Source organism: Callionymus lyra, chromosome 12, assembly GCF_982586985.1.
Source record: "Callionymus lyra chromosome 12, fCalLyr1.hap1.1, whole genome shotgun sequence".
Taxonomy (NCBI): domain Eukaryota; kingdom Metazoa; phylum Chordata; class Actinopteri; order Syngnathiformes; family Callionymidae; genus Callionymus; species Callionymus lyra.
Window position 1 is genome coordinate 6,067,333 of NC_141829.1, and position 25,893 is coordinate 6,093,225.

Sequence of the window (25,893 nt, forward strand, 5' to 3'; positions counted from 1 at the left end):
CGTACTTTTAATGACAACACAAAACATTAGATTCACATTTGCTTCTGTATTGTCTCTTATTATCTGATCGGTAAACATTTCGTGCTCCTGTGACATTAACAATATTGAATTCCTAAATGAAAAATTAAAGCATCAGCAACGACCAAAAAACAAAAAGCGGGTAAAAGGAGAATCCATATTAAAAGGAGGTTTTTGTCCACACGCTGCTCTAAAGTGCGAGTCGATACAGACAAAAAGCTCTTTTATTAATTTTCTTTCCGCTGTTTCATTGATTTGAAGTTGACGGGGGAACATGGCTCGACGAGAGCGAAGCCGTCGTCTGGACTTTCACTGACATTCAAGGTTGTTTTTCAAATCGAGACGTGATATTATAAAACATTTAGTTCACAATTAAACTGCGACAGCTGTGACGGTTCTGTAAAAACATTTTTGGGTGTTTTTGTTTCCATGATTCAGGAAGTTGTGTCTTTTATCCGTTAAAAGGAAATAGTTTTGCATTTGATATGAAGGCGTAGAAGATAAATATTTCAAACAAAAACATTTGAATCAGTTAAATTGTTTAATATTTGTTCACAATCAAAAACAGCAGACCTTCCTGAAAGACTACCTCAAGACTTTAGGGGGCATTTTTATTTTGACTATCATGTGAGCTCCATCTAGTGGCCAATGTACTTTTTTATATTTATATACGAAATACAGTCCTCGTAATCCTTAAATTGACTTTACGAGAGTCCATACTATTACTCCGCATGGCGCCAGAGTATTACTCTGCAAGGCTCTGTAGTGTTACTACGTGAGGCGGCGTGGTATTACTTCACGAGAATCTGTAGTTTTACTCCGTAAGGCAGCATGGTATTACTTCGTGAGGCGGCATGGCATTCCTCTACAAGGTTCTGTAGTTTCACTCCGCGAGGAAGCATGGTATTACTACTTTGTGAGGCAGCATGGTATTAGTCTACAAGGTTCTGTCGTTTTACTCTGTGAAGAAACATGGTATTACTACTTTGTGAGGCAACATGGTATTACTCTACAAGGTTCTGTCGTTTTACTCTGTGAAGAAGCATGGTATTACTACTTTGTGAGGCAACATGGTATTACTCTACAAGGTTCTGTAGTTTTACTCTGTGAAGCTGCGTGGTATTACTCCGCAGGGCTCTGCAGTATTACTCCGTGAGGCAGCGTGGTACTACTTTGTGATGTGGCGTGGTATTACTCCGTGAGGCTTTGTAGTATTGCTCCAAGAGGCGCTGTAGTTGAACTTGCAACGCTTCGTAGTATAACTTAGGGAGGACCCGTAGTATGACTCCGCAAGGCGTATCGTTATATTCCACAGGGTGCCTTTCTATTACTCCGCAAGGCTCTGTAGTATTGCTCCGTGAGACACTGTAGTATTACTCAAAAAGGCTATTACTCCACAATTCGCCGTGGTACTACTCCATGAGGCAAAATAGTATTACTCCAGAAGGTGTCATAGTATTACTCAGCGAGACGCAGTGGTAGGACTCTGCAAGGCACGGTTGTATTACTCCGTGAGGAGTACTTACTAACTATTCTTACGTACTTACAACATATGTTTTAAATTAAGTTAACTTTGAACCAGGTTAACTCAACTGTGGCATCTTTAGACAAGATCTCCCGATTATTACTGTAGCACTGTAGTAGAACTCAAAGATTCGACTTCCTGGCATCTCTCGCTCAGATTCGTCATCGTAACGAGTGTCGACGTCGTGTTTGTCTTGATAAACCGAGTTGTCAAACCGACTCTTATTAAATTAGCAGCAGCTAGAGAAGCTGCTCCTCCAGCGTCAGATACAGGATAAATGATGGTGGCCGTGCACAGCAGAGCTGCCACTCAACTTAACTAATGGAGTTTCTGTCTCAAACTACTTTGTCACTTCAGGACGGATCTATCCTGAGCTTACTTTTGCACTTCGAAGACAAACGCTGGTGAAAAATGCTGCAGGCTTTAGTTTAAGAAACACGTGTTTCGTTCTAGTTTACAGAATCTTAACCATCTTAACCTAATCCTTGGAAAAAAGGATTAGTTAATGTTAGGCTTAGCATCACAGTCATGGTTATGTTTAGGTTTAGCATTAAGGTTAGGACTGTGGTTGAGATAAGGGTAAGCATTAGCTTCATTGTTAGCATTTGCGTTAATGTTAGGGTCAGCATTATGGTTGGGGGTTTCTGTCTTAAACTAATGTGATGATTGTAGTTTAAGTAAGGGTTAGCATTAGCTTCAAGGTTAGTGACAGTGTTAGCATTTGCATTAATGTTAGGGGGAGCATTATACTTCGGGGTCAGTTTTAGCTGCCACTCAAGTCAACTAATGGAGTTTCATTCTTAAACTAAGGTGATGATTCTAGTTAAAGTAAGGGTTAGCATTAGTTTTAGTTAATGCCAACATTAGTGTTTGCTTTAATATTGGGATAGGCTATGGTATAGGTAAGATTGAAGGTTAGCATTTGTTCTAGCATCACCGTTGAGATTTGCGTTAATGTAAGGATAAGCGATTGGGTTCGCTTTAGAGTAAGGGTTAACTTAAAGGCAGGGGTTATGGTTAGGGTAAGCAGTTTAGGATTGATGTATCCTGAACTAACTTTTTGCTAAGATAAATGGTGTTGGAAAATGATTCAAGCTTTAACTTAGGAAACACTTTTCGTTCCAGTTTGTGGATCATAACCTTGACAAAAAATGTCCAATTATATGCGTTTTTTGTTGAAAGGTTTATAAAATACAATAATTCATCATTTTTATTCTATTTAGCTTTAAATTTAAATTTCATTTTTTCATTTTCAATTTTCAATTATTCCATCATATTTAGTCTCTTCACCACTGATGGGGCCACAAAGGTCACAGTATATGATGTGGCCCCTGAGGAAGTTCAAATGCAGACCCTTGATCTAAACATATTGATGTCAATGAAACTAAACCAATACGTTTTTTTTCTGAGTAGAGTTTTCAAACAACCTCTGTGTGTATTTGTCAACAGGTGACTGCAGTACCATCGTTGATACACATCAATCTCAATCCTGGATCTGGAATTCTTCCCACCGAGCAGCATGGAGCCCCCGAAGGTTCAGTCTGAGGGAGGTCTTAATGTCACGCTGACCATCCGGCTGCTCATGCATGGAAAAGTAAGTCACTCACAAAAAAAATACACTTTTCATCAAAACCTTACTTGAAGACATATATATTTCTAACTGTATTTAATTGAATTCATTGATTTATTTATGAGGTGCACCCTTAACTCTGGGGCTTTATTTACCTGTTAAACTGGCTTGTTCCTGTCAATATAGTATCAAAATAAACTGAAAGAAAATGATGGAAAAATAATCAATTTAATTATCTACAGTGTTTAGAACCTTTAGTAGTATTTTTTTTTTGCCTAAAAACCGCATTTCCAAGTTCTAAATATCAACAATTACCAAAATATAAATATAATTTTAGTGTTATCTAGAAAAAACCCCCGGATATTTGTAATGAATCAAGTTTTTTTTCATTCAATTGAATAATTATGGTAGTTTAAAAGATTGACAAGATGTACATGTTAAATGTTTGTTTTTGTTACTATGTGACTTTTTAAATCTTTAAATACATTTTTTAGTAAATGCTTAATGAAGATGTAATTCTCATGCTCTCTATCTCTTCTTTCCTAGGAGGTCGGCAGTATAATCGGAAAGGTTGGTGATGAAAGGAGAAGAGAAGACAAATATTTGTACATTTTTTAAACGTATTTTTATGCTTGTGTTTTAGAAAGGTGAAACGGTAAAGAAAATGAGAGAAGAGGTGAGTTGGCAACAGATCGTTGACGCCCTGATCATACGTTATTGTATAGAATAAGGTGCATTAAATAATAGAAATGACCTTAAAATTCCTTGATCCAGATGAAAACTGTTGGATTTCAGTTCATAATTTGGTTAAATACCGTTTAACATGTTTGATTATAGTTAAAAATTCTAGGATTCTTCAAAAACTTTAGCCAAAATTGATGTAAGTGACGGACGTTTTTTCTCAGAGCGGCGCTCGCATCAACATCTCCGAGGGAAACTGCCCGGAGCGGATCGTGACCATCACTGGACCCACGGACACCATCTTCAAGGCCTTCGCCATGATCGCCTACAAATTTGAAGAGGTATCGTTGTTGAATGAAATGATCTCAAGGCCGTCGTCCACTAAAGAAGTTTTATTTCCAGAGATTACATGACCTGATTCGTCCCACAAGGATGAAAAAGGCTGAAAACTATGAAGGGTCATAAATAACTTATGTATAAATAAATGTTTGGATAAATATCAATATGTCAAAATAAATAAATGACTTCTAATTGAATTTTTGTCAAAGAACGGAGCTATTTTACGTATAAATAGACATTTTGTCATTTATACATTTTCACTTTTATTTGTACACATCTTAAGACGTTTTTCTTTGTTCAGGCTTTTCCTTGATTATCTGGAACTCCTGTGTTGTTATCAGTTTTATCTTGACCTTTAAAGTATATACTTTATTGAATATTGTTTTGATTGTTTAAGCGCTTTGTGACCCTGGTCTGGAAAAGCGCTATATAAATAAAAATGACTTACCTTACTTACTTACTTACATTTATACATTTTGTCTTCTATTTATTTAGGTATTTATACATTTTGACATTTTGTCGTCCGTATGTAAATTAAGTGGGCGGGTCATATTTCGGAAAATGTGAGTTCTCCTACTAGAGCCGGTCAGAATTTTCGCTGCAGATTTTTGTAATAACTGCAGGCGAGACACATCCTTCTTGTTTAGACACAAAAAAATAACTGTTACAATAGTCTAAACGACACAAACACACGGATTATAAGCTCCAGATCATCAAATCACCAAAGAAAGAAAACTTCCGAAAAGACCAACCAAGTCTTTTGTCGTGGCACGTTCCGACTCTTCATGAAGCATCTGTTCCTACTTCAGGACATCCTCAACTCCATGAGCAACAGTCCAGCGACCAGCAAACCTCCGGTCACGTTGAGGCTGGTGGTGCCGGCCAGCCAGTGTGGATCCCTCATCGGGAAAGGAGGATCCAAGATCAAAGAAATTCGTGAGGTAGGAAAAAATATTTAAAACCTCAGACTTGTCTTGATGGAATATTTGATGGTTTGAGTTTTGTAGATCATTTTGAATCTGCCTGACAGTCGCCATCTGTCAAGCAGGTTTCCCAGCATGCAGCACAGAGGCAGAACGTTCCATTTCCATTCCGCTCACGCTCTTCCTCCAAGTGTTCACTATCTACAAATAAAGTCCAAATACTGTCGACCGCTCAGGTTCGCTCGTGACATTCTGGCCGCGGACGTCATCCAGTGGTTCTGCTTCACACATACAAATAAATGTGGCGCAAAAAAAAAGGGACCAAGTTCGGTTAGTCAAAGATAAGAAATGTAATAAAGGTTTATGACAGGTGGGTTTTTTTAAAGGAACAACAAAGTGAAATTTAACACAATAATACAAAAACAATTTATTGTTATTATTATTAGGGCTGTAGCAATTAATTTATATTACGATTGCATGCAATATGATTTACAGAGTTTATGATATGATTCAAATTATTCACCTCATGATACAACTTGATACGTTATAGTCAGCTGATGCAAATATCGATATAATGATATATCAGGACATTTTTATTCTTGATACTGTATCGATATCCAATAGCACTGTTATTTTTTGGTTTATATTTCCATAGTGTGTGAATAATAGACAATCATTCGATGTTTTATTTTACAATCAACACTTAAATATTCATAGCGTTTATTCATTTCCGTGCTGCAATTAAACCTCCGGCCACTAGTTGGCAACATTCGTCGTTTCCTCTGTGCCAAAGTAACAACAAAACCGCCAAAAATAAGGGAAAAAGAAAGAATACACCAGAGTCAAGCAGCTTTTAAAGCTGGTGTTTGGACTCATTTTGACTTTAAAACAAAGTTTAAAACTATAAAAACTTCATTGTTCATTATTAATATACGTTTAAATTATTGTTAATATTTTGAGAAACACTTTGCTACAAGCACTTTCACGTTTGATTAGAGAAATATTTGCTCATTTCTTTGCTGTAAAAGCCAGAAAAAAATATTGTTTCTTTAAAACAAACAACATTTCGTTGTTACTACAGTATCGCATTATATTGTAATATGTCGTATCCTCACACATGTATCGTGATACGTATCGTATCGTCAGATTCTTCCCCCACAATATAATAGGACATATTCAGTCAATAATTCAGCTTGAGATAGGATATAATCACCTCACGATACAATTTGATACCATATATTCAGCAGATGATACGATATATTCAGCTCACAATACGATACCATATATTCACCTCACGATACAATTTGATACCATATATTCAGCCGATGACATGATAATGGTTCAGCTCACAATACGATTATGATATATTCACCTCACACTACAACAAGATATAACCACCTCACGATACAATTTGATACGATATGTTCAATTCAGGCATATGATACGATATGTTCAGCTCATGAAACAATACAATATATTTCTTGTTATTGTTCCACTTTTCTTTGGTTGAAGTAACAAAACCGAAAGCATACGAGAGGAAATACGATCCACAGTCATTGCCAGGATGTCGCAGGAAAAACTAAATAAATACAGTTACGTGAAAAAACTATATATATTCATGTATTTATTTATTATGCATCTCCATTGTTCAATTCTTTGTTGCACTTTTGTCGCCAGAGAGTCAAACCGTCTGCTTCAGTCCACAGGAGCTCAGGTTCAGGTCGCGGGTGACATGTTGCCCAACTCCACAGAGCGTGCCGTGACAATCTCTGGGACCCCAGAAGCCATCATCCAGTGTGTCAAACAGATCTGTGTGGTCATGCTGGAGGTGAATATCAAGTACACCAGTCTGTCAAAGATGATATCGACAGAACCTTCAATGTTTTCTTGTCCTCAATGTCAGGTTTAAATTGGGTTTTAAATTCCCTTCATGAAATGCTTTGAAGCTATAAAGCTGTACTGTGAGGCTCTAGTATTACTCATCGAGGCTACGTAGTATTAATCTAGTATTACTCATCGAGGCTTCGTAGTATTACTCTTGCATAACTCAGCGAGGCCCCATAGTATTACTCTAGTATTACTCAGCAAGGGTCCATTCTATTATTCATCGAGGCTCTGGAGTATTACTCTTGTATAACTCAGCGAGGTTTCGTAGTATTACTCTTGTTTTACTCAGTGAGGCCCCATAGTATTACTCTAGTATTACTCAGCAAGGCTCCATTCTATTATTCATCGAGGCTCTGTAGTATTACTCTTGTATAACTCAGCGAGGTTTCGTAGTATTACTCTTGTTTTACTCAGTGAGGCCCCATAGTATTACTCTAGTATTACTCAGCAAGGCTCCATTCTATTATTCATCGAGGCTCTGTAGTATTACTCTTGTATAACTCAGCGAGGTTTCGTAGTAGTACTCTTGTTTTACTCAGCGAGGCTCTGTAGTATTCCTCTAGTATTACTTAGCAAGGCTCCATAGTATTAATCTTTTATTACTCAGCGAGGCTCCGTAGTATTACTCTAGTATTACTCAGCGAGGCTCTGAGTGTTACTCTTGTGTTACTCAGCGAGGCTCCGTAGTATTACTCTTTTATTACTCAGCGAGGCTCCGCAGTATTACTCTTGTATTACTCAGCGAGGCTCCACAGTATTACTTAGTGAGGCTCCATAGTATTATTCTAGTATTACTCGGCAAGGCTCCGCAGTATTACTCTTGTATTACTCAGCTCGGCTCCACAGTATTACTCAGTGAGGCTCCATAGTATTATTCTAGTATTACTCGGCATTGTTCGTAGTATTAATGCACCTAATATTCTGAAAAAAGCATATTTGAAATTACTAATAAACATTTATGGTTTAGAAATCGGGTTTGTCTTTATACTTAAAGAACATCTTAGGGCACAGTTTAGGACCAGCCACATTTCAAAAGTATTGGTTTGGCATCAAAGTACATTTTGAATAAAACTCAATTAAACATGGATAAACAATTGCAATTTTGCAACTAATTTTCAAAAATGATGCTGATAAAAGTATTTATCTCTACAGGTTATTATTATTATTGTAGGTTTTTAGGACAAACTGTCTACAAGAGGGTTTGTTTAAATAATATCAAAGCCTAAAGAAATGTTTTTAGAAGTAAACGACCTTCACCTCTGCTCCACGGAATCATTTGTATCTTTAACCAGCTCTCTGTAAAAATACAATCAGTGTCTGTAAACAGGCTCAGATGCTATTAATAGCGTCTATTGGTGACACAAAAGAAACAGCGCTGTCGTTTTTCTTCATGTGGCGAGTGAAGCAGGTCGCGCCAAACATCGGCAGAAAAGCTCATTAAAGCTGTCACCGCTGTCTCAAGCTGCCATGTTTTTCTGGACTTAACATGAAACGATAACAGCACCAAACTCCCGCTGTCTGAAAGATGAAGGGGTCCACATGCTTCTGCTATTAATAGGCACGACTCCGAGTAGTATGTTACGGTTGGCGATAGGCTAATAAGAGAGTTGCGGGAAGCTGTCATGTTGACGTGTTCAACTTTTTGAGATCTAATATATCTTCAGATAAGTATTTCTTCCTTCTATGAAATAAACATCCTATTTTTGTCGATTTCTTTACCGAACCAAATCTTTATTTATTAGCAAAACAATGCTAAACCATTAGCTCTACTCCGACTTTCATGATGAATTAAATATTTTTTTGTTGAAACGGATATTTTCACGATTAGTGGGTCGATCAGGCAAATTTGTGCGACATTTAAAGAGTCGCCCGCTATCAGGAAGCAAGTGAAACGACCCATACAATGGACACGAGTGTATATCAGCAAGTTTCCACTTGCCCCCGTGTTCTTATTATGTCCAACAAACCCATCCAAAGTTCAGATAAATACTAATATGTGTGTAAGATACACCAATAATCATAATTTCATTAACATTTTTTGTACTTAAAGATAATTAGAGTAAACAAAGGAGACTTTTTCTGTTCTTTCTCGTATGTCATCAGGATGAGGAAAGCAGCCAAGCACCATAACAGCAGGGGATAAATTTTGGAGAAGTTTGAAAGCCTTGAGATTTGTGTTTGCAATCTGTGTATATGAGACACCAAAGAGGAATTTAATGATTTACAAATATGCCACAATCTATCCTTTTTGTCTTTTTAAATAGAAAAAATGCTATTTTGTTACATTGAGAAAAATGTGTCAAAGGATGTTGGATTTGCAAATAATATATCACTCTTTTTAGGAATGTTAAATTATTTAAAAATGTCAATTTTGTGTTTATAAATGTTTAGTAGTGATGGTCTGATGAAGCTTCATGAAGCAGTGTCATTATGTGCAAAATCCACTAGATGGCGTCTCTGTGCTATTTTCATTTGTTTTTAACAACTCTTCTAATCTCACATCATTTTTAAACTGATGGCGCCACCTACTGACCTCTAAACAACATGACACTGTTTCATGAGATCAGACCATCGCTGCTATTTACTCATCATGTATTTAAAAAAAGAAACTAATATTTCAACAATCTCCTCTTCAGTCTCCACCAAAAGGTGCCACGATTCCTTATCGTCCAAAGCCCGCCTCCACACCTGTCATTTTCTCAGGTGGCCAGGTAAGCACGACAGACTACATACTCTTCATAATACCTTTACTCTTAGGGAAAATCCTAAATCATAATGCAAGGTTTAATGGGCTGATGTTGGTTTTCATCACATAAAGTCGGATGTTTCTTTGGTATTTATTAGTGATAGTTGACCAGAATGTTCTATTAAGTCTCACCAAACAACCTTAAGGGTCTATGACATGATGTTCGAACTATTCATAAACATTTACTTTGTTAATTACAAATTATGTTAAATCATAAAAAAGAAATTGTTCCTTTGAACTTCAATGAAAACTTCTCAAAACGAATTTGGTATTTATTCACATGTTGCACTTCGCAACATCCTGAGTCGATCTAAACAGTTCAGCAAAGTGACGGCGATACTGGACGTAGTAGCTTCCAAATGCTCCCGTGAATGTATACGCCTGCTATCATTCACAAAAGATCACAACCTATTTCAATTCTGAGGCAAATTCAGAGAAAATAAGGGACAATCAAAACTATTGTCTGTACTCTGCAGCCATGATTTCACTTTGTGAATCTTTGGCTTGAAAGTTTGTGCCAAAAAGGTTCTGAAACTGTCCTTCGGTTTTCCAAAAGCTAAGCTATACTTCACTATAGAAGCAACAAAACTTGCCAGGAAAGGAGTAAGACCATTTGTTTTGTCATTATGATTTCTTTACCCTGTAAACCAACATATATTTAGTATATCTTTGTGTATCTCTGTGTTGTATTAACTCTATTGATGACACCAGAGGGTCCTTGGAACGTTTTCTTTATTCCTGCACATGGATATATAAACGTTCAGGACAGGAAGTAGTTCCTCTACACATAACTCTGGTACATCGCGTGTCGTCTGACACAGTAGTTTACACAGAAAATTCAATTCAATTCAATTTTATTTAAAGTGTGTTATCATAACAAAGTTATCTTAAGACACTTTACAGTTGAAGTAAGACTATAGTAGAGAAAGGAAAAACAGATCCCAGAAATTCAATAGATACATACATACATACAACGCAAAACACTTTAAGTAATATAAGTAATGAATTAAATACATAATAAACACAAGATGTCCCTGCACATGGAAATGTAAACGTTCAGGACAGGAAGTAGTTCCTCGGCAGCGCAACCTCTACACATTACTATAATACAATGAATAACATAATATAATGTCATAATGTATTTTAACTTATAGAACACATATTTTTAGTCCTTGCTCTGACGCCACACGACAACGTCTAAAAGGCCTCTCCATAGAGGGCGCTCTTGCGATATTTACTTCCTTCATTACATTTGTGTGCAAGTGGAATACTATACATCATTGTATCTGTTACATTTGTACTTATGGACCTCAGGCAGAGATGGTATCTTTTAGTGTTGTGGTGGCAACGAAAGTCCAACTTCACTCAGTATGTGAGTCATCGTCGCTACATCATATGATTCAAAGAAACCGAGCCGCAGACTTTCGTTAGTGTCTCTTCCTCGTCCCTTGATCTTGCTTCCTTAAAGTCCACAAATCACTCAAATTGGTACTAATATCAGCACTTCCTCTGCTTCACGGTATTATCGGTGCTTGTTTGTGGAAGCCCTTGTTAAATCACAAACTGGCGCCGGCGTTTGACCCACTTATGGCAACAAAACATCAGAACCGTCAACATCACGATGTTATTCATGGTTTGCATATGGAGACTAACTTTTATTGAATGTTGTGGTCACAACAGACAAAAAATTGGGATTTTTTTAAGAATGATTTATTCGGTTATAGTCCTTTCAAGTTGAAACAAAGATTATATACGATATAAAGATAATTTGTCATAAGACAATGGTGATGATGATGTGTTTTATTAAATATTAATCCTGGTCGTAGCATCAAACTTTAAATGGTGTTTAAGGAATAAACAAGTTTCATCTTGTGGTTTGTTTGTTTTTGTTTGGTAGACTGGTTGAAGTACTTTAAAAATACTTAAAACTTAAAGAACTTTGTGAAATAGTGATGAGTGAATGAGGTATCATGAAACATCTGATACAGTTTCATGATACAGCGTCGCTCAGAAGTCTTCCTACTTTAAATTACAACATATAGTTTCACTGAAATTGTGATTTAGAGCAAGATTATAGAGCGGATAGAGCGCCAACTAGCGACCTTTGAAAATAAGGACAGTGTATCATGAAACATCTGATACAGTTTCATGATACAGCGTCGCTCACAAGTCTTCGTACTTTAAATTACAACATATAGTTTCACTGAAATTGTGATTAAAAGCAAGATTAGAGCCTATATATATCGCCATCTAGTGACCTTTGAAAATAAGGAAAGTGTTTTTTTCGGGTGTTAAAAAAGGTGTAAATTATCGGCAACAGCATCATCACCTTTCCTTCTTCTTCACGTGTTACACGATATAATCTAATACAAACGTATTTGAAACATACATTTAAAAATGTTCTCACGTGCAAATATATATTTCAAATAAATCAATTTTCCTAATGATTTACTTCTATCTCTTATTCCAGGCTTACACAATTCAGGGACAATACGCCATCCCACATCCAGATGTAAGTTGAAAACTGTTTGCCTCTCCTTGTAAGCAATATCTGGAGGTTCCGAAAGTATGTGTCCGGGAAAATTGCTGATTTGGCAGTTGAAGACGGCATGAATGGTTTTAGACGTGCGTCGCTGATACCAAGACACGCTGCTGATCAAGGGAAATGTTTTCCATCTTGATGTCCATTTATAGTTGCCTTTAATAATCCGACCTTTCAATAAAAAAGCTTCCTGGGAGGGTTTCTTAAAAGTTAGTCAGTGACGGATGCGAGCGGTGAGCTGACGAAAAAAGGTAGGATCAAGCAGCAGGTTTTTTACACCTTCTGGTCTCGTTAAAAATAAAGCCTCTTTAGAGAAGAGCTTTATCCTATTATCCGTGAATGAAGCGATGCGCGGCGGGGGGTCGCACCTACGAGCGCCTCGCTGCTCACAGCGACCTATCAAGTTCTCATTCATGAGTCACCGGTTAAGTGGTACGAGGGACGGATGTTTTCGGCGGTTGAGTCATGCTATGACGTAAAAAAAAAAAGTGCAGAAAAGACAGACAGTCACCCTCCTTCATCAACCTTTCTTCATACATCTTTGTCCCTCACCACCCTGTGTTCCTCCTCACCATCTCTTCACTCTGGTTTTTATTTTTGGTTTCATTCTTGGTGTAACAGTAACCTCTTAGCTCTACTCTCCCTCCTAACCCTTCAGCAGTTGACCAAGCTCCACCAGTTGGCTATGCAGCAAACCCCCTTTACCCCTCTTGGACAGACCACCCCTGCTTTCCCTGGTACGTACCCAATGACCCCGTAGTCACGTCCTTCTCTTTCCACCCGGAGAACCGTTCTTCTCTATCCTGACCTTCCACCTTATTTCTGTTTTTGGGGCAGCATGTCTCGGCCCTCGCTCTTGCAGTTTTCTTTTCTTACGTATATATTTTCTCTCGTCTCTGTCTCAGTTTATGCCGCTCAAAGTTTAAATAGGTCGCTTGAATTCCGCTCAGTATCTGTTTTTTTCAAAGTAAACCGAAAGCAGTATAGGGATGAATCCCTAAACATTACTTTAGCAGAGTTAGACTCCGAATCCACAGAAAAACATATCTATTAAATGAATAAAATATCGTCTCCAGCCTTGACACCCTTTAAACTTGGTTTTTACAAGTCAAGTTTCAAGTCTACGAAACTTTCATGGCTGAACTAAAGCATAGTTTAACAAAAAGGAATTAACAAAGAGTGGGATGACATCACAAGCAATCTAAGTTAACTATCGTCTTGTTAAGTCTTGGACTGGAAGATGTTGAAGATATTCCTATCTTCATTAAAGTGGCACCTGGACTCTGTAGAGAAGGGGAAGACGTTTTATCCCTTATCCAAAAAGCTTTGAAGAGAGACTACAATGACATTATCAGTGGGCTGTGCTCTCTAATAACCTATAGCTCAGCTATAGAGGTGTCCATAGTGGGTTGTTATTGCTCACACCTCTTCTTATTGTTATTCATCCCCTTCCGTTTTTGACACTTTTCACGCCCTGAACCGTTGAGCGCATACAAACAAAGAATACATCAGAATTACAAAAGAATACAAAGTGAAAAAAGTCTGCGATGTTTTTCAAACATCTCCCGCTCTGGCATACGTTCACGTAGAAACACCATTCACACTTTAAAATGTAGATAAAAGTCGGAATAATCAACGTGGGATTGGAATTATTTGTAGCTTTCATAGTTTTTTCCATCACGGGGGGAAAACCGCACAGCCCACTCTCGCGATTTCCCGTTGAGGAATTGTCTAGTGTTATATACATACCTTTCAGGCTTATCTTAGAACCTCATGAGGATCTTCTGCGGAAACAAACATTACTGTTCCCTTCAAGCCTGGAAACACTTTAAGGTAGAATCTGGTCCATCTCAGGGATAAAACACCCAGGCAAACAAAAGTTCATTGCAGTGACGAATGCCAAGACCTGTTTATAGGGGAAAACTAAACAATCCCTCGGCGTATTTCTAAACACAGGAGAGCCACTACCTCTGGTCGGTTTTCTATCCAACACCACTTTAAGGACACTGGACACTCTTTCGAGTGGAGCAAGGGCTGGTTAGAAAGGAAAGATTGTTTAAAAGGGGAGTTAAAGAAGTCATCTTTTTCAACAGTGTCTCAGATACTTCAAATGCAGTGCGGAACTCTTTCAAAAATCCACAACTGGGATCATTTGACACAGGAAGCTAAAAGGTCTTCAAGATGTGAATCACCTTGTTGGGTTGGTACGACCTACATGTTAATCACAATGCATTATAGTTCTTTGTCTTTTCGCTAGTCAGATACACTGTATACTGACTAACCTAACTAGTTGTTTGGAACTGAAGAAGCTTCTTGGATGAGAGGTCAAACGTCTTCCCAAATTTCTACATAGTCCAGTTGCCTTGCTCAGCAGTCTTTAGAATAACCCTGACCTGGATGAAGGAGAATCTACATGGACTTGGCTTTTCTTAAGCAAATGTGAGATGCGAGGTGTTGTCAACGGTGGAAACAGGTGCCGCCTGTTGACTTCTGTGTTTTATCGGTCAGTCGTTCACACGTGGACGTCGACTCTTCTTATCATTAGATCAGTGTTGATTTTCAAAAATTCTCATATCAAGCCACCCTTAAGAAAATGACTTCAGGACCTGGACAGGGAGAAGTGGACCACCATCAATTCCCTTAACAATCAAGATACTTCAATAAGAGATCAGGAACCCTCAGGACAAAAGATCCAACGCCAGGGACTGCTTTATGTTGTGGACACAGGTGTATCAGAGATTCATATTTGATGATGTTTAACTTTTAACGTGTTTAACTTTTAACCTCTAGATACCATTCTATACGAAGTAGACAGGAGTAGAGAGGACTCCTTAAAAAAAGGTTTCTAAATACAAAGAATAAAAACATGTTGAACATTTTCACATTTCAACGTTCAAGTCGTTCAACCTCGTGTTCATTATATATGGGGTAAATATGACTTAAATGTGACTGTAACAAAGTGCTGATCTCATTGTGTATTTCAAATGTCGTTTGCAAAGGTCTCAGCTCACAAATTGTCCGATTTTGTGTCATCATTTCAATTCACTCCTCCCTAGGTTTGGATGCAAGTCCTCCCGCCAGCACTCACGAGCTTACCATCCCTAATGACGTGAGAACTTTTGTTCAATTCTATTTAGGCATTAGTGTGTTTAACATAAATTAAAACAAAAAAACAACAAAAACATCAGTTCCTGTCTGACAGAACCTTTTATTTAAGTTCTGTCGGACTTTGTGCTTGTTTGTTTCATGACAAAAACCTTTCAAATGTACCACCGTTATCAGATAAATCATACGATACACAATCCTTTATCATCTTGTACAAACTAAATTGGTGCCATAATTTGCCTTATTAACGCTGTGTCAATATTTGAATCAATAATCCATTGAAGATAAAGATTCCTTTTCTCATCGATGTTTTCAAAAACAAGAACACTGTAATGCTTATGGCTCTTTTCCACCGGCTCTTTTTGGCTCTACTCTACCCGGTTGTGTTTCCACCAGCATTGCACATCGAGGCTGATACTATATGTAGTACCTGCTCCTCTTAGATTACAATTGACTAGAGATGGTTCAAAGAGGCCTCATGAAACAGTTTCATAGTGAAGCCACTGTGTCAGGAAACAGTGTCTTACCTTTAAAAGGCCACTAGATGTCAGTCTAAGTTTGAAAATGATGCCAAGTTTCATTGACTTTGTAGATCAGAGCCAAAGATTTTAAAGCAGAGAGTGACATCTAGTGGCCTTTTAACGTTAAGACACTGTTTCATGACACAGTGGCTTCACCTTCAAACTGTTTCATGACACCTCATCAGCCCGTCACTACAATTTAGAGTTGCTGGCACTCAAAAGGCCACGTCGACACATCCCAACACAAGAAACAAACCCGCCATTAAATTAAACCAAAAACAAATTTAATGCGGTATGTCTGACTGACAAGTTGTTTGTGGACGGTCCAAACCTTTTTGACTCCAGATTTTTTCAGCGCAGTGTTATGACAGCCCAGCCAAGCGTAAGAAGGGTGGATCACACAAAATGACAGAATAGTGTTGGGAAGGACTGGAACCGTGTAGTGGCCATTAGATCGTTATTAGTGTTGGTTTCAGTACATCTGTTGAATTTGTAGTTTATTTGCTCTGATCTCGGCTTCAAGTCTAAAATCCTTCGTTTCTCCTCAGCTAATAGGATGCATTATCGGTCGTCAGGGAACCAAAATCAACGAGATCCGACAGATGTCAGGAGCGCAAATCAAAATCGCAAACGCCATGGAGGGCTCGTCGGAGCGCCAGATCACCATCACAGGAACTCCAGCCAACATCAGCTTGGCCCAGTATCTCATCAACGCCAGGTAACTGAAAGAGGGATTAAAAAGAGGGAAATAATCACGTTAATGAGCAAACCGGTCGGAATAAGATGGTGAAGCCATCGTCTGTGTCGTTAGATTCTTTTTTAAACAGCAATTGTAAATTAGTTATTAATCGTATATATTTCTTCCATGTTTGGCTAGAAACGAAAATAGTCCCACAAGAAACATCACCCAGAGGTGGAAAACATCCTCTGCTCTGAAATGGATATCGGTATCAACAAAGATGTGTTTTCTTTTGCAGCTGCTGCTCTATTTTTTTTTTTATAAAGATACCGCTATTGTCTTTTTAATATCAATGAATATTCAAATTAGCTTCCTCCGACACGCACCTCAAATGTTATCAGCGTGTCCAGGACGTCCTCACTGTCTTCAGGTCGCCATGAATACCAATGACTAATGCTACTTTTCCACGACTCCGATGGCAGGTTCAGGGACGTGGCTGCCATGTGGAATGACCCCTCAGCCATGACAACATCCTGAAGTCCCTACCCCCCCCCCCCAAAAAAAAAAAAAAATTGGCTCTAACTTCCAAACCACAATTGTTGATGAGTTTATTTGTGTTTGTTCAACACAGTTTAGTATTTTCTGTAGAAACACTGAGAATTGTTTGATAAAACCTGTTCTTCAAAAGGTTAAGTTTGGCATTTTGGGAAATACTTCTTGGGAGTTGTACTTTAATATAAACAATCAGAAGTATTCAAGTCAATCCATGATAGCATACTCAGTACTCACACAAACATCCAATTTGATTTTACGTTGGTTTCTTTTTACCACTTATTCCCTAATGTATCTAGTCGGGGCTGGAGCCTATCCCAGCTACATAGGGGGAAATGCTGGACAGAACATCAGTCTGTCACAGGTCATATGGATAAACAAAACCTAGGGAAGAAAAAAACGTAGTATCTAGTGTAAACCCAGGCAAGCCTAGGGAGATTGTAGGTTCAGACAGACTGGACGCAAGATTCCTTACGCTGACCAAGGAAATGCTAGCTAGTGATGTAGTGTCATTATCTTCAGAGCCCACTAGAGGGCACTCTCTGCTCTAAGTCATTTAGCTTTAAACAGATATTCAAATGAAACTGAAGGCGCCACGTACTGAACTTGAGGTAAGATGAGGAACCTACTTTACGAAGCGTCATAAGCCTGTTGCTAGCGCTAACCATTTTACCGCCGTGCAACCTTTTGGTAAAATCAATCCAAACGTATGCAGTGAACTTGAGTCTTGGACTCAAAATGACCCCAAAGAACTGCTCTGTGTCTGGAATAAGATTATTTTTAGATTTTGGCGTTATTTGACCGCAAAAGACAAAAATGCCAAAATGGCTGTACGCTAACCACTGCCTTAATATTAATGTGTTAGCGTGAAAAAGGATAATTTTCTTCTTATTACAACAAAGGTTTTAAACCAAATAAGAGCTCCAATATTAAGCAATTGTGGATTTTAAAAGTCATCTTTCAGGCCTTAGCAGCTTCCCTTTTTTCTGAATCTGTCACGTTTGGTCAAGGAATCCATAGAAGCAAGTTACAGGGACAATTAAATAAGTCTTCCTCTTCAAGATGCAGTAAGTTCCTCATCATGACCATGTTTTCAACTCATTACTATAAAGTTGCTCTGAAATCTGGACAAACGAGAGGTTACGAGAGTCCATAATGACGTAATAATGGCTTCACTCCTCCTCCAGCTGTAATCACACCCTTGTTTATACAACGAGTCGCTTGGAAGTGGAGACTTCCGGGATTGAGGACGTGTGGTGACAACCTCCATGTTGTAACCAATCACAGCAGAGTGGGTGTGGTTATGGTCAACAAGATTTAATCTCCAGAAGAACAAAGTGTTTTCAGTGGGCGGAGCTTAAGATCATTTTCTAATGTCAATATTTCAATGAAAAGAGAGTTTTGTACAAACACACACTTATAATACAATAGAGTCACACATCACAACAACACACACACTGATGATACAATAGAGTCACACATCACAACAACACACACACTGATGATACAATAGAGTCACACATCACAACAACACACACACACACTTATAATACAATAGAGTCACACATCACAACAACACACACACTGATGATACAATAGAGTCACACATCACAACAACACACACACACACTTATAATACAATAGAGTCACACATCATAACAATACACACGTACATACACACTTTAATTGAACTTAAATTTTTTTTTTTAAATAAATCCACACACACACACATCATCAAATACAGACATTCAAGTGTGATTTGAAAATATTGTATAAAATAATTTTAGGGGACATTATGACTTCAGAGCCGGACTTTTGATCTTGTTCTTAAGACTTTTCTTTAAAAAGAAAAAAGTCTTTTTTTACATCTTCAATTCTTCAACAGTTAATATGTGACCAGACGTCTCTCAATTCTTCCACTGAGCTGTAAGGTGACATTGCGAGTCTCTCTCCAGGCGTGAAAACATGCTGATCGAAGGCATTTTTCCTTCTAAAAAAAAGGCGACCGGGTCACTCATGCACCTGGTTCTGCTGAGCTCAGCTCTTAATACAATCCCGTCACGAGGCTCTTTACGTGTTATTGATCTTCCACGAAAGAATCTTTCCCAAAATGTTAAACTCTTCCTTGTTGACTCTGCATGTCTTGTTCTTTAATTGTTGTTCTTTTGTGTCACTGGTTAAATCATGAGGAATAAACATTTATTTATTTGAAGAAAGAGTATTTAAAAATAAGGTTTGAATTTACCTTTTTTTTTTCTCCTCCTAACTTTTGTGTGGTCACATGACTTAGAGATGCATGATATTAGGAAATATTAACATATCAATAACTAGGTTTAAAAAAATGTATTTGTTATACTTCTAATATTATTTTTATAAGTTTTTTTTAATTAAAGAATTCGATTTTTTAATATTGTACCGACAATTGATGGCAACACACTGTGTGTTTTTGTGTAATAAATGACCCACAAAAGCAGTTTTTGACCGAACATGCAGGCGTTCTTCTTACACACCTGCTTTTCTTTTGTCTCCTTTTCCAACCCTTTCCCAAAAACTGTCCTATAGGCTCACGTCTGAAGTCACCGGAATGGCCTCGCTCTAATCGTACCCCCCTCTGTGCGTCACATGACCTTAGAGCCAATGACATGTAGTTTTTCTTTTGTTTGCTGTTGTCTTCACGATCAATGGTCACGACATGTTTGCACACCGATGTTCGCTTCATCTTCCTTTCTCGCGCCTCCTTTGCTTTTTGGTTTTCTGAAATACTATCCGAGTTGATGTCAAGTTCTTATTATCTTATGAGATGGAAAAGTTTTTTTATGAAGTCAAATGTATCGATTGAATAAACACGAAACTGGAGTCAAATGTCTTACTTGTTTGCAGGGAAAGTAAGCTTTTACAAGAAAAATGATCAAAAACGTAATCCTAAAATCTTAACTACCGTATTTTCCGCACTATTAGGTGCACCGGGATTATAAAACGCATGGAATAAAATATACAGTCAAACGTTTGACTGGGGTTTCGTTGTGAGCAGACAAATGTTGAGCAAGCAGTAGTGAAGTTGAGCGCGTGTATGACGGCTAGAGCGCACGTGTATGACATGTTGGACGCACGTGTATGACTGGTTGAAAGCGCAGCAGAGTGATTTTGCGCAAAAAAAAGGTTTTGAGTGTACAACAACCAAGACACACTCACTCAAACCTGTGGCAGTAATCTTACTCCATGATGTGACATATGTCGTAAATCCGTGTCGGCTGAGTCGGCGCACAGTCATGAAAGTGTTTGTAAACAAGTCGTCAACCAGGTAATGTTCATATATAACGCGCTCCGGATTATAAAGCGCAATGTTGTTTTTTTTGGAAATTTAAAGGCTTTTAAGTGCGCCTTATAGGGCAGAAAATATGGTACCTTGTTTAACCACGAAATGTTCAATTTTTGACTTGGTTTTGGTGTAATTTTGTGTTGTAAACAGACAAATAAACTACTTTTATTATCTTCAATGGCACTCATTTGCTGCCTTTAACATTTCATTTCAACTACATAGTTGATAGTTATCAAGTTTCATGTTCATATACTTGAAAATAATCTTTGCTTACGGTTCAAAATAGGCTTTAAAAACTCCAAAATAATTAATTCATTAAATCATTAATCCTTTAAGATTTTGTTTATGTGGTATTTACATTAGGTTGACTTCAGTTATAGTAAGACAATCAAATATGTAACAGGAAGTTACTAATTTTGTGAGCATGTGTGTAAAGATATACATATATATATATATATATACAGTATATATTTAGACATATGTCAAAGTACACATTGGAATCCAGTAGGATCTGGAATATTAGTACAGATTAGTACTACTACTGAACTGGGATCTGAATATTGGAATTCCAATTTGTCCTAGGAGTATTCCAGATTCTACTAGTGAACTCTAGTGAACTTGAGTGATCTCTACTAGGAGAGATTGGAATCGTACTACTGTATTGGGATCTGAATATTGGAATATATGTCAATCTGTCCTAGTATTAATAGGATCTGGAATCCTATGCAACTGTACTAGTAGGATTCCAGATCCTACTGGATTCCATTCAGTACTATGACATGTATACATACATATTAACAAAAGTGTCAATTATATTCAAGATTCTACTATTTTATGTTTTAATGTCATAAAATGTCCTTAAAGAAATATTAGAAATGGTCAGGGTTTTCAATCATTTTGGAATTTAGATCAGTCCTTCATAATATAGAAAGATTAAAAAATGTAACAGAGTTTATATTTTTCAAGTGTGAACGACTTCACTGCTAGCTCAACATAGCAATTATACCTTTAATAAAGACTATTACGCTACATTTCAGTTGGAGTAAAAGACAAATGTAACGCTAACTGTTTCCATATCACAGGCATTTCTAAATACACATTTTTAAATGTAAAAATGAATCACGATCTACTAATGACAAGATCTTTTTAGTCAAATCAAAACACTTGAACTTCTGAATGAGAAAACTCTCAAGTCGCCGTTCACACTTGGCCACCATGCTATGCTAACCGTTACGGGGTTGGTAAAGTACATCTTCACAGCCTCTTAAACTATTCACCCTCTTCAAACTGCTTCGGACAAAAATAACCCAAATTTTAACCGAATGTACTTAGAATTGTTTTTTTATCATAGGTGCGGTTTTGAAGTTTGAGTTCATCATTTCAGGTCGGTAAGATCAAATATAAAATATACCTCGTAGCACAGGTCAACAGCTAAAAGAAGTTTCCATTTATTATCAGAAAACTTTATGTATAAGTTCCTTCAGCACAAAATATTTACAATACTGATGTTAATATGTTCCTCGCTCGACTGGAACATGCAGAAAAAAACTGCATTGCAAACAGCTAATACTGCTGCTAGCTGTGTGTATGCAAATGGCAGCTATGTAATGCTAACCCTCTAAACTCCCCAGGGAGGTTTTATTTCATTCATGTTGTGACTTTTCTATAAATAATAATGTAAAGAACCAAGAAAACCGCCAATTAGGCAACTGGGCGGGAGGGCCTTGCATTCATTCGTAGTACATGGTTACGTTAGGTAACCAGGGTTTACAGTAGTAAGCGTTATAGCAGGGGTGGGCAATTCAAATTCCTCAAGGGCCACATTAAATTTTGTGACTCTTGTAAAAATAAACCTTATTATAAATAATAATACATTCAAAAGGCATTTGTTAGCGACATGATCATACTTTTATATAAATACAATGAACGAACCGCACTTGGCCCAGATCTCAATATAGGGTGGACGGACATAAACCAATTTTATTATACGTTAAATTCAAGAACGAAAGAGTATAAATTTGATTCATATTTTATCCATATATATATTAGCCACATTAGCATAGCACCCCAGTACCTGAAAGACCAGGGGCCCGTCCTTCAAGCGCGGGATGTGGACCCGTAACAGCCACGAGACGTCGTCAGGCAGAAACAATAATCCCGCTTGGACTTCGCGAACCTTTCTACGCTTCCAATAAATTTTCCCTTAAAAGCCAAATAAATCCAGTTTCTATTCACCCACGCTGACATATAATCATCATCATGCAAACGTCGCTGTTGTCGTGGAGGGCAGCGAGGGCGAGCGAAAGATCAGAGAGGCTCATTTCCATTTCAAGTCATCGACGCCTCTTCCACGCTCGGTTATGCGTTCAATCCCTTCGAAGCAACAGCGGAAAAAACAAGCCGCTAATGCTCGGCGTAAACAGACACACGGTTACGCCGATTTCTTGATGCGTTTGATATGAACCGGGGGTCGTTTTGTCACACAGGGTTTAATCAAGAATCGGGATGCAAGGGTCTCGCCGGAGCATCTGAGAGGTTACGAGTTGTTGACGGTGGAGCTGAAAATATTTACTGCTCATCTTTTGATGTCTTTGCTGCTCCATATCTCTTTTGAATCAAGGATAGATTAATGAGTAGAAGGTTTTTAAATGTCATGTCATTTTAAAGTGCCCATCGATCCACACTCAATTTTTCTGGCCGTTTGAGTCCGCCACTTAAGTGCTCATTGCGCAGTAACATTTTTGCACACTGCTCATCGGGACTCACTCAAAATATTAAGTAAGTAAGCAAGTAATATTTATTTATATAGCGCTTTTCGAGACCAGGGTCACAAAGCGCTTAAACAATCAAAACAATACTCAAAAAGAGCAGAAGTACGTGATTTGAGACAGATCCCAAGATTTTCCCGAGTTTAATATTGGATCGAAAAACACTTCGGTAAACATACGTTTTTCAGAAAATAAAAAAAAGGGTTCTGCAAAAAGTATCTTAGCTAGCGATTCAGTTTATAGCCAGAATTGTTACAAGTTAAAAAGATAATAAAGCAGTAAAAAAAAACTTGTTTATTTTCGTGTTCCCATTTGCACTTTCTGCGCTCCAAATTTGATTCCTTTCACAACTTTTTTGTGCGTTAGTTTATGCTAACTGTTAGCAACTTATCCTGCTGTTGCCACTTTGTTTTTACTTTTCTCTGACACAACGTCAACAATCAAAAAGGTTTCAAGTTCTACAGTGAATTTCGTTTGTTCACATGCCTCCAATTCTATGATGTACAACTATCACAAACATTGACCTTTTAGTTAAAAAACAACAATAAAGTAGGAGAAAAATATGCTGCTTTAGCATTAAAGTGATAGTTCGTTAAAAAAAATAGATTTTCTACTCACTCTCATGTCGACTAAGGGTTAGGTTTTTTTCCAGAGTAATAGATATATGAATAGATACAACTTTATTGAATGTATGCGAATGTAGCAACTGGTGTTAACTTCTCTTCTTCCAAAAAGACACTATTTTTTTCCGTAAAAAAATGGAATAAGTCTGTATTTTAAGCTTTTTTTTAGCGAAAGATGCAAGTCCCATTTGGACGAAAACAAAGACGACACCAGTCGCTACATTAAAATGAACAAACATTTGTCTATAACTGTAAAAAAAAGAAAAGATTATTATTAAAATAATCCTTAGTCGACATGAGTAGAAATCACCTTAAGGAACACACAAGACTCGTTTTCACGGTTAATCAGTTCTTCAACAGAACCTTTACGGCAATTTTCTACTCGACTTTCCAGTCTCATAGCATCAGTAAGATTTGTTTTTGGTTGTTGTTTTTTTCCCCACTTGTGTTTGTTTGTTGTGTTACAATGTCAATTTGTGAAGCTACTTTATTGGGTTCACGCTGCAGAAATACCTTTGATCAACGATCTGTACCGAAGTCTTTTAATGATGGAAGTGGAATTTGACTTGTTTTTGTACGCAAGAGACAATAAAGTTTGTTCTTTGCTTTGTGACTTCTGCGGTGAAAACTTTGTTTTTGTGTCAAGAAACATCAACACTTTCGACCTCACGACGCCTACAACGACTTAAGAAGTCTTTCCTCGGGTAAGTGACTTAAACTTTCTGCTAGGTTTAATGTTGACCATTACATTTCCTAAAAGAGAAGATGTTTGAGTTTGTGAAAAACATTCAAATTATGAAAAAACCCAAAGACAAAATAATGTCAAAGGCCAAAAAAATGTACTGTTATTGTTGACCTACAAAATATCTGTCAATCTTATGGTAATCATTGGTATCTTTAAAGATATCATGTCATGATATTAACATGAACATTTATCTACTTTGATTTTGACACAATTTTCCTTTAAGTTGTTTTACTTTTTTTTTTTTACCAATAAAGATGACAGAAAATAGGATGGAATAAGGAACGGAGATGATTAATCTCAAGATATACTCAGAAAAAGTATGTATATACATGTTCACCAACAAAATATATACAGTTCATTAATGACAAAATATATACAGTACTTTAATAACATTTTATATACAGTACATAAGTAAAAAGTCCCATTTATTTATCTGGATATTCACGTTACATATATTTTTGATTTTTTTTTCACTTATCGTCAAATGAGGAAACTTCTAACCTGCATATATATTTGTATATTTACTTTATATCAGCGAGTGCATGTAAGTGTAATAACAAATTCAAGTATTTTAGCTGAAAAGATCCATGTCACCTTTGATGTTTAATATTCATGAACTTGTCTGGGATCAAAGGAAAGTGTTAACTTTTACCACAAAACCAGATGATTCTTGAATTAATTTCCACAAACATGCAACTAGTTAATATATTTAAATAACTATCACGCATCAGTTAACAACACACAAGATGTATCGACATTTCCTATAATTGTACTCGGTTAAGCTGCATTGTTCTTGTCAAGTGTGTGTGTGTGTGTGTGTGTGTGTGTGTGTGTGCGCTTGGGGAGTTGTTGTTCTACAGACATGTTGCAAATTAACTCGGCCCTCCTGAGCCACGAGGTCACCTTCTACTGCACTCTTTGTTCACGGGTTTTACTTACTAACGTCTGTCCTCAGTTCTAAGAATCAACTACAGAGTTGAAGACTTTTCTTTTTTTAAAGAATAACCTACAAAGTGTGTTCATAATTTCATCAAATATCAACCTAAAAAAAATAAAATGTGTCCTGAATTGAATCGAATCTGGATTTATTTGTCTTTAAGTACGTAGGTGTCAAACTAGGAAACTGAAAATATATACTGTTTATATAGTTATCTGGTCCCTTTCTATAATGGCTGGAAGAGAAGGGAGCTTCAAAATAATGAATAAAAAAAAAAAAATTTAAACAAAAAGATAACGAAAGAGAAAATGAGACTAGTATGATTATTATATTATTATTATTATATACATTTTTAAATATATTTTCAAATATTAATTAAAACTGACCAAAGAAAAAGGAAAAAAAAATGAAAA

The 25,893-nt window shown here is 37.1% G+C and overlaps 1 protein-coding gene across 4 annotated transcripts in view; it reads left to right on the top strand.

The window, feature by feature from the left end:
• The window catches only part of LOC148068079 (poly(rC)-binding protein 3), a 55,434-nt gene extending 34,738 nt beyond the window's left edge, over positions 1-20,696 (top strand). The window contains exons 6-17 of one of the 4 annotated variants that reach the window (XM_087803937.1): positions 2,993-3,137; positions 3,660-3,683; positions 3,757-3,789; positions 4,019-4,135; positions 4,943-5,074; positions 6,756-6,884; positions 9,580-9,654; positions 12,160-12,201; positions 12,893-12,968; positions 15,288-15,340; positions 16,406-16,575; positions 19,651-20,696. In XM_087803937.1, coding sequence (XP_087660063.1) covers positions 3,063-3,137; positions 3,660-3,683; positions 3,757-3,789; positions 4,019-4,135; positions 4,943-5,074; positions 6,756-6,884; positions 9,580-9,654; positions 12,160-12,201; positions 12,893-12,968; positions 15,288-15,340; positions 16,406-16,575; positions 19,651-19,687 — 963 coding nt within the window. In that variant the 5' untranslated portion in view covers positions 2,993-3,062 and the 3' untranslated portion in view covers positions 19,688-20,696. Of the gene's footprint in view, positions 1-2,992; positions 3,138-3,659; positions 3,684-3,756; positions 3,790-4,018; positions 4,136-4,942; positions 5,075-6,755; positions 6,885-9,579; positions 9,655-12,159; positions 12,202-12,889; positions 12,969-15,287; positions 15,341-16,405; positions 16,576-17,018; positions 18,786-19,650 lie in introns of those variants that run through there. The other 3 variants (XM_087803936.1, XM_087803934.1, XM_087803935.1) reach the window with 3 other exon arrangements.
• The last annotated feature ends 5,197 nt before the right edge of the window (positions 20,697-25,893 follow it).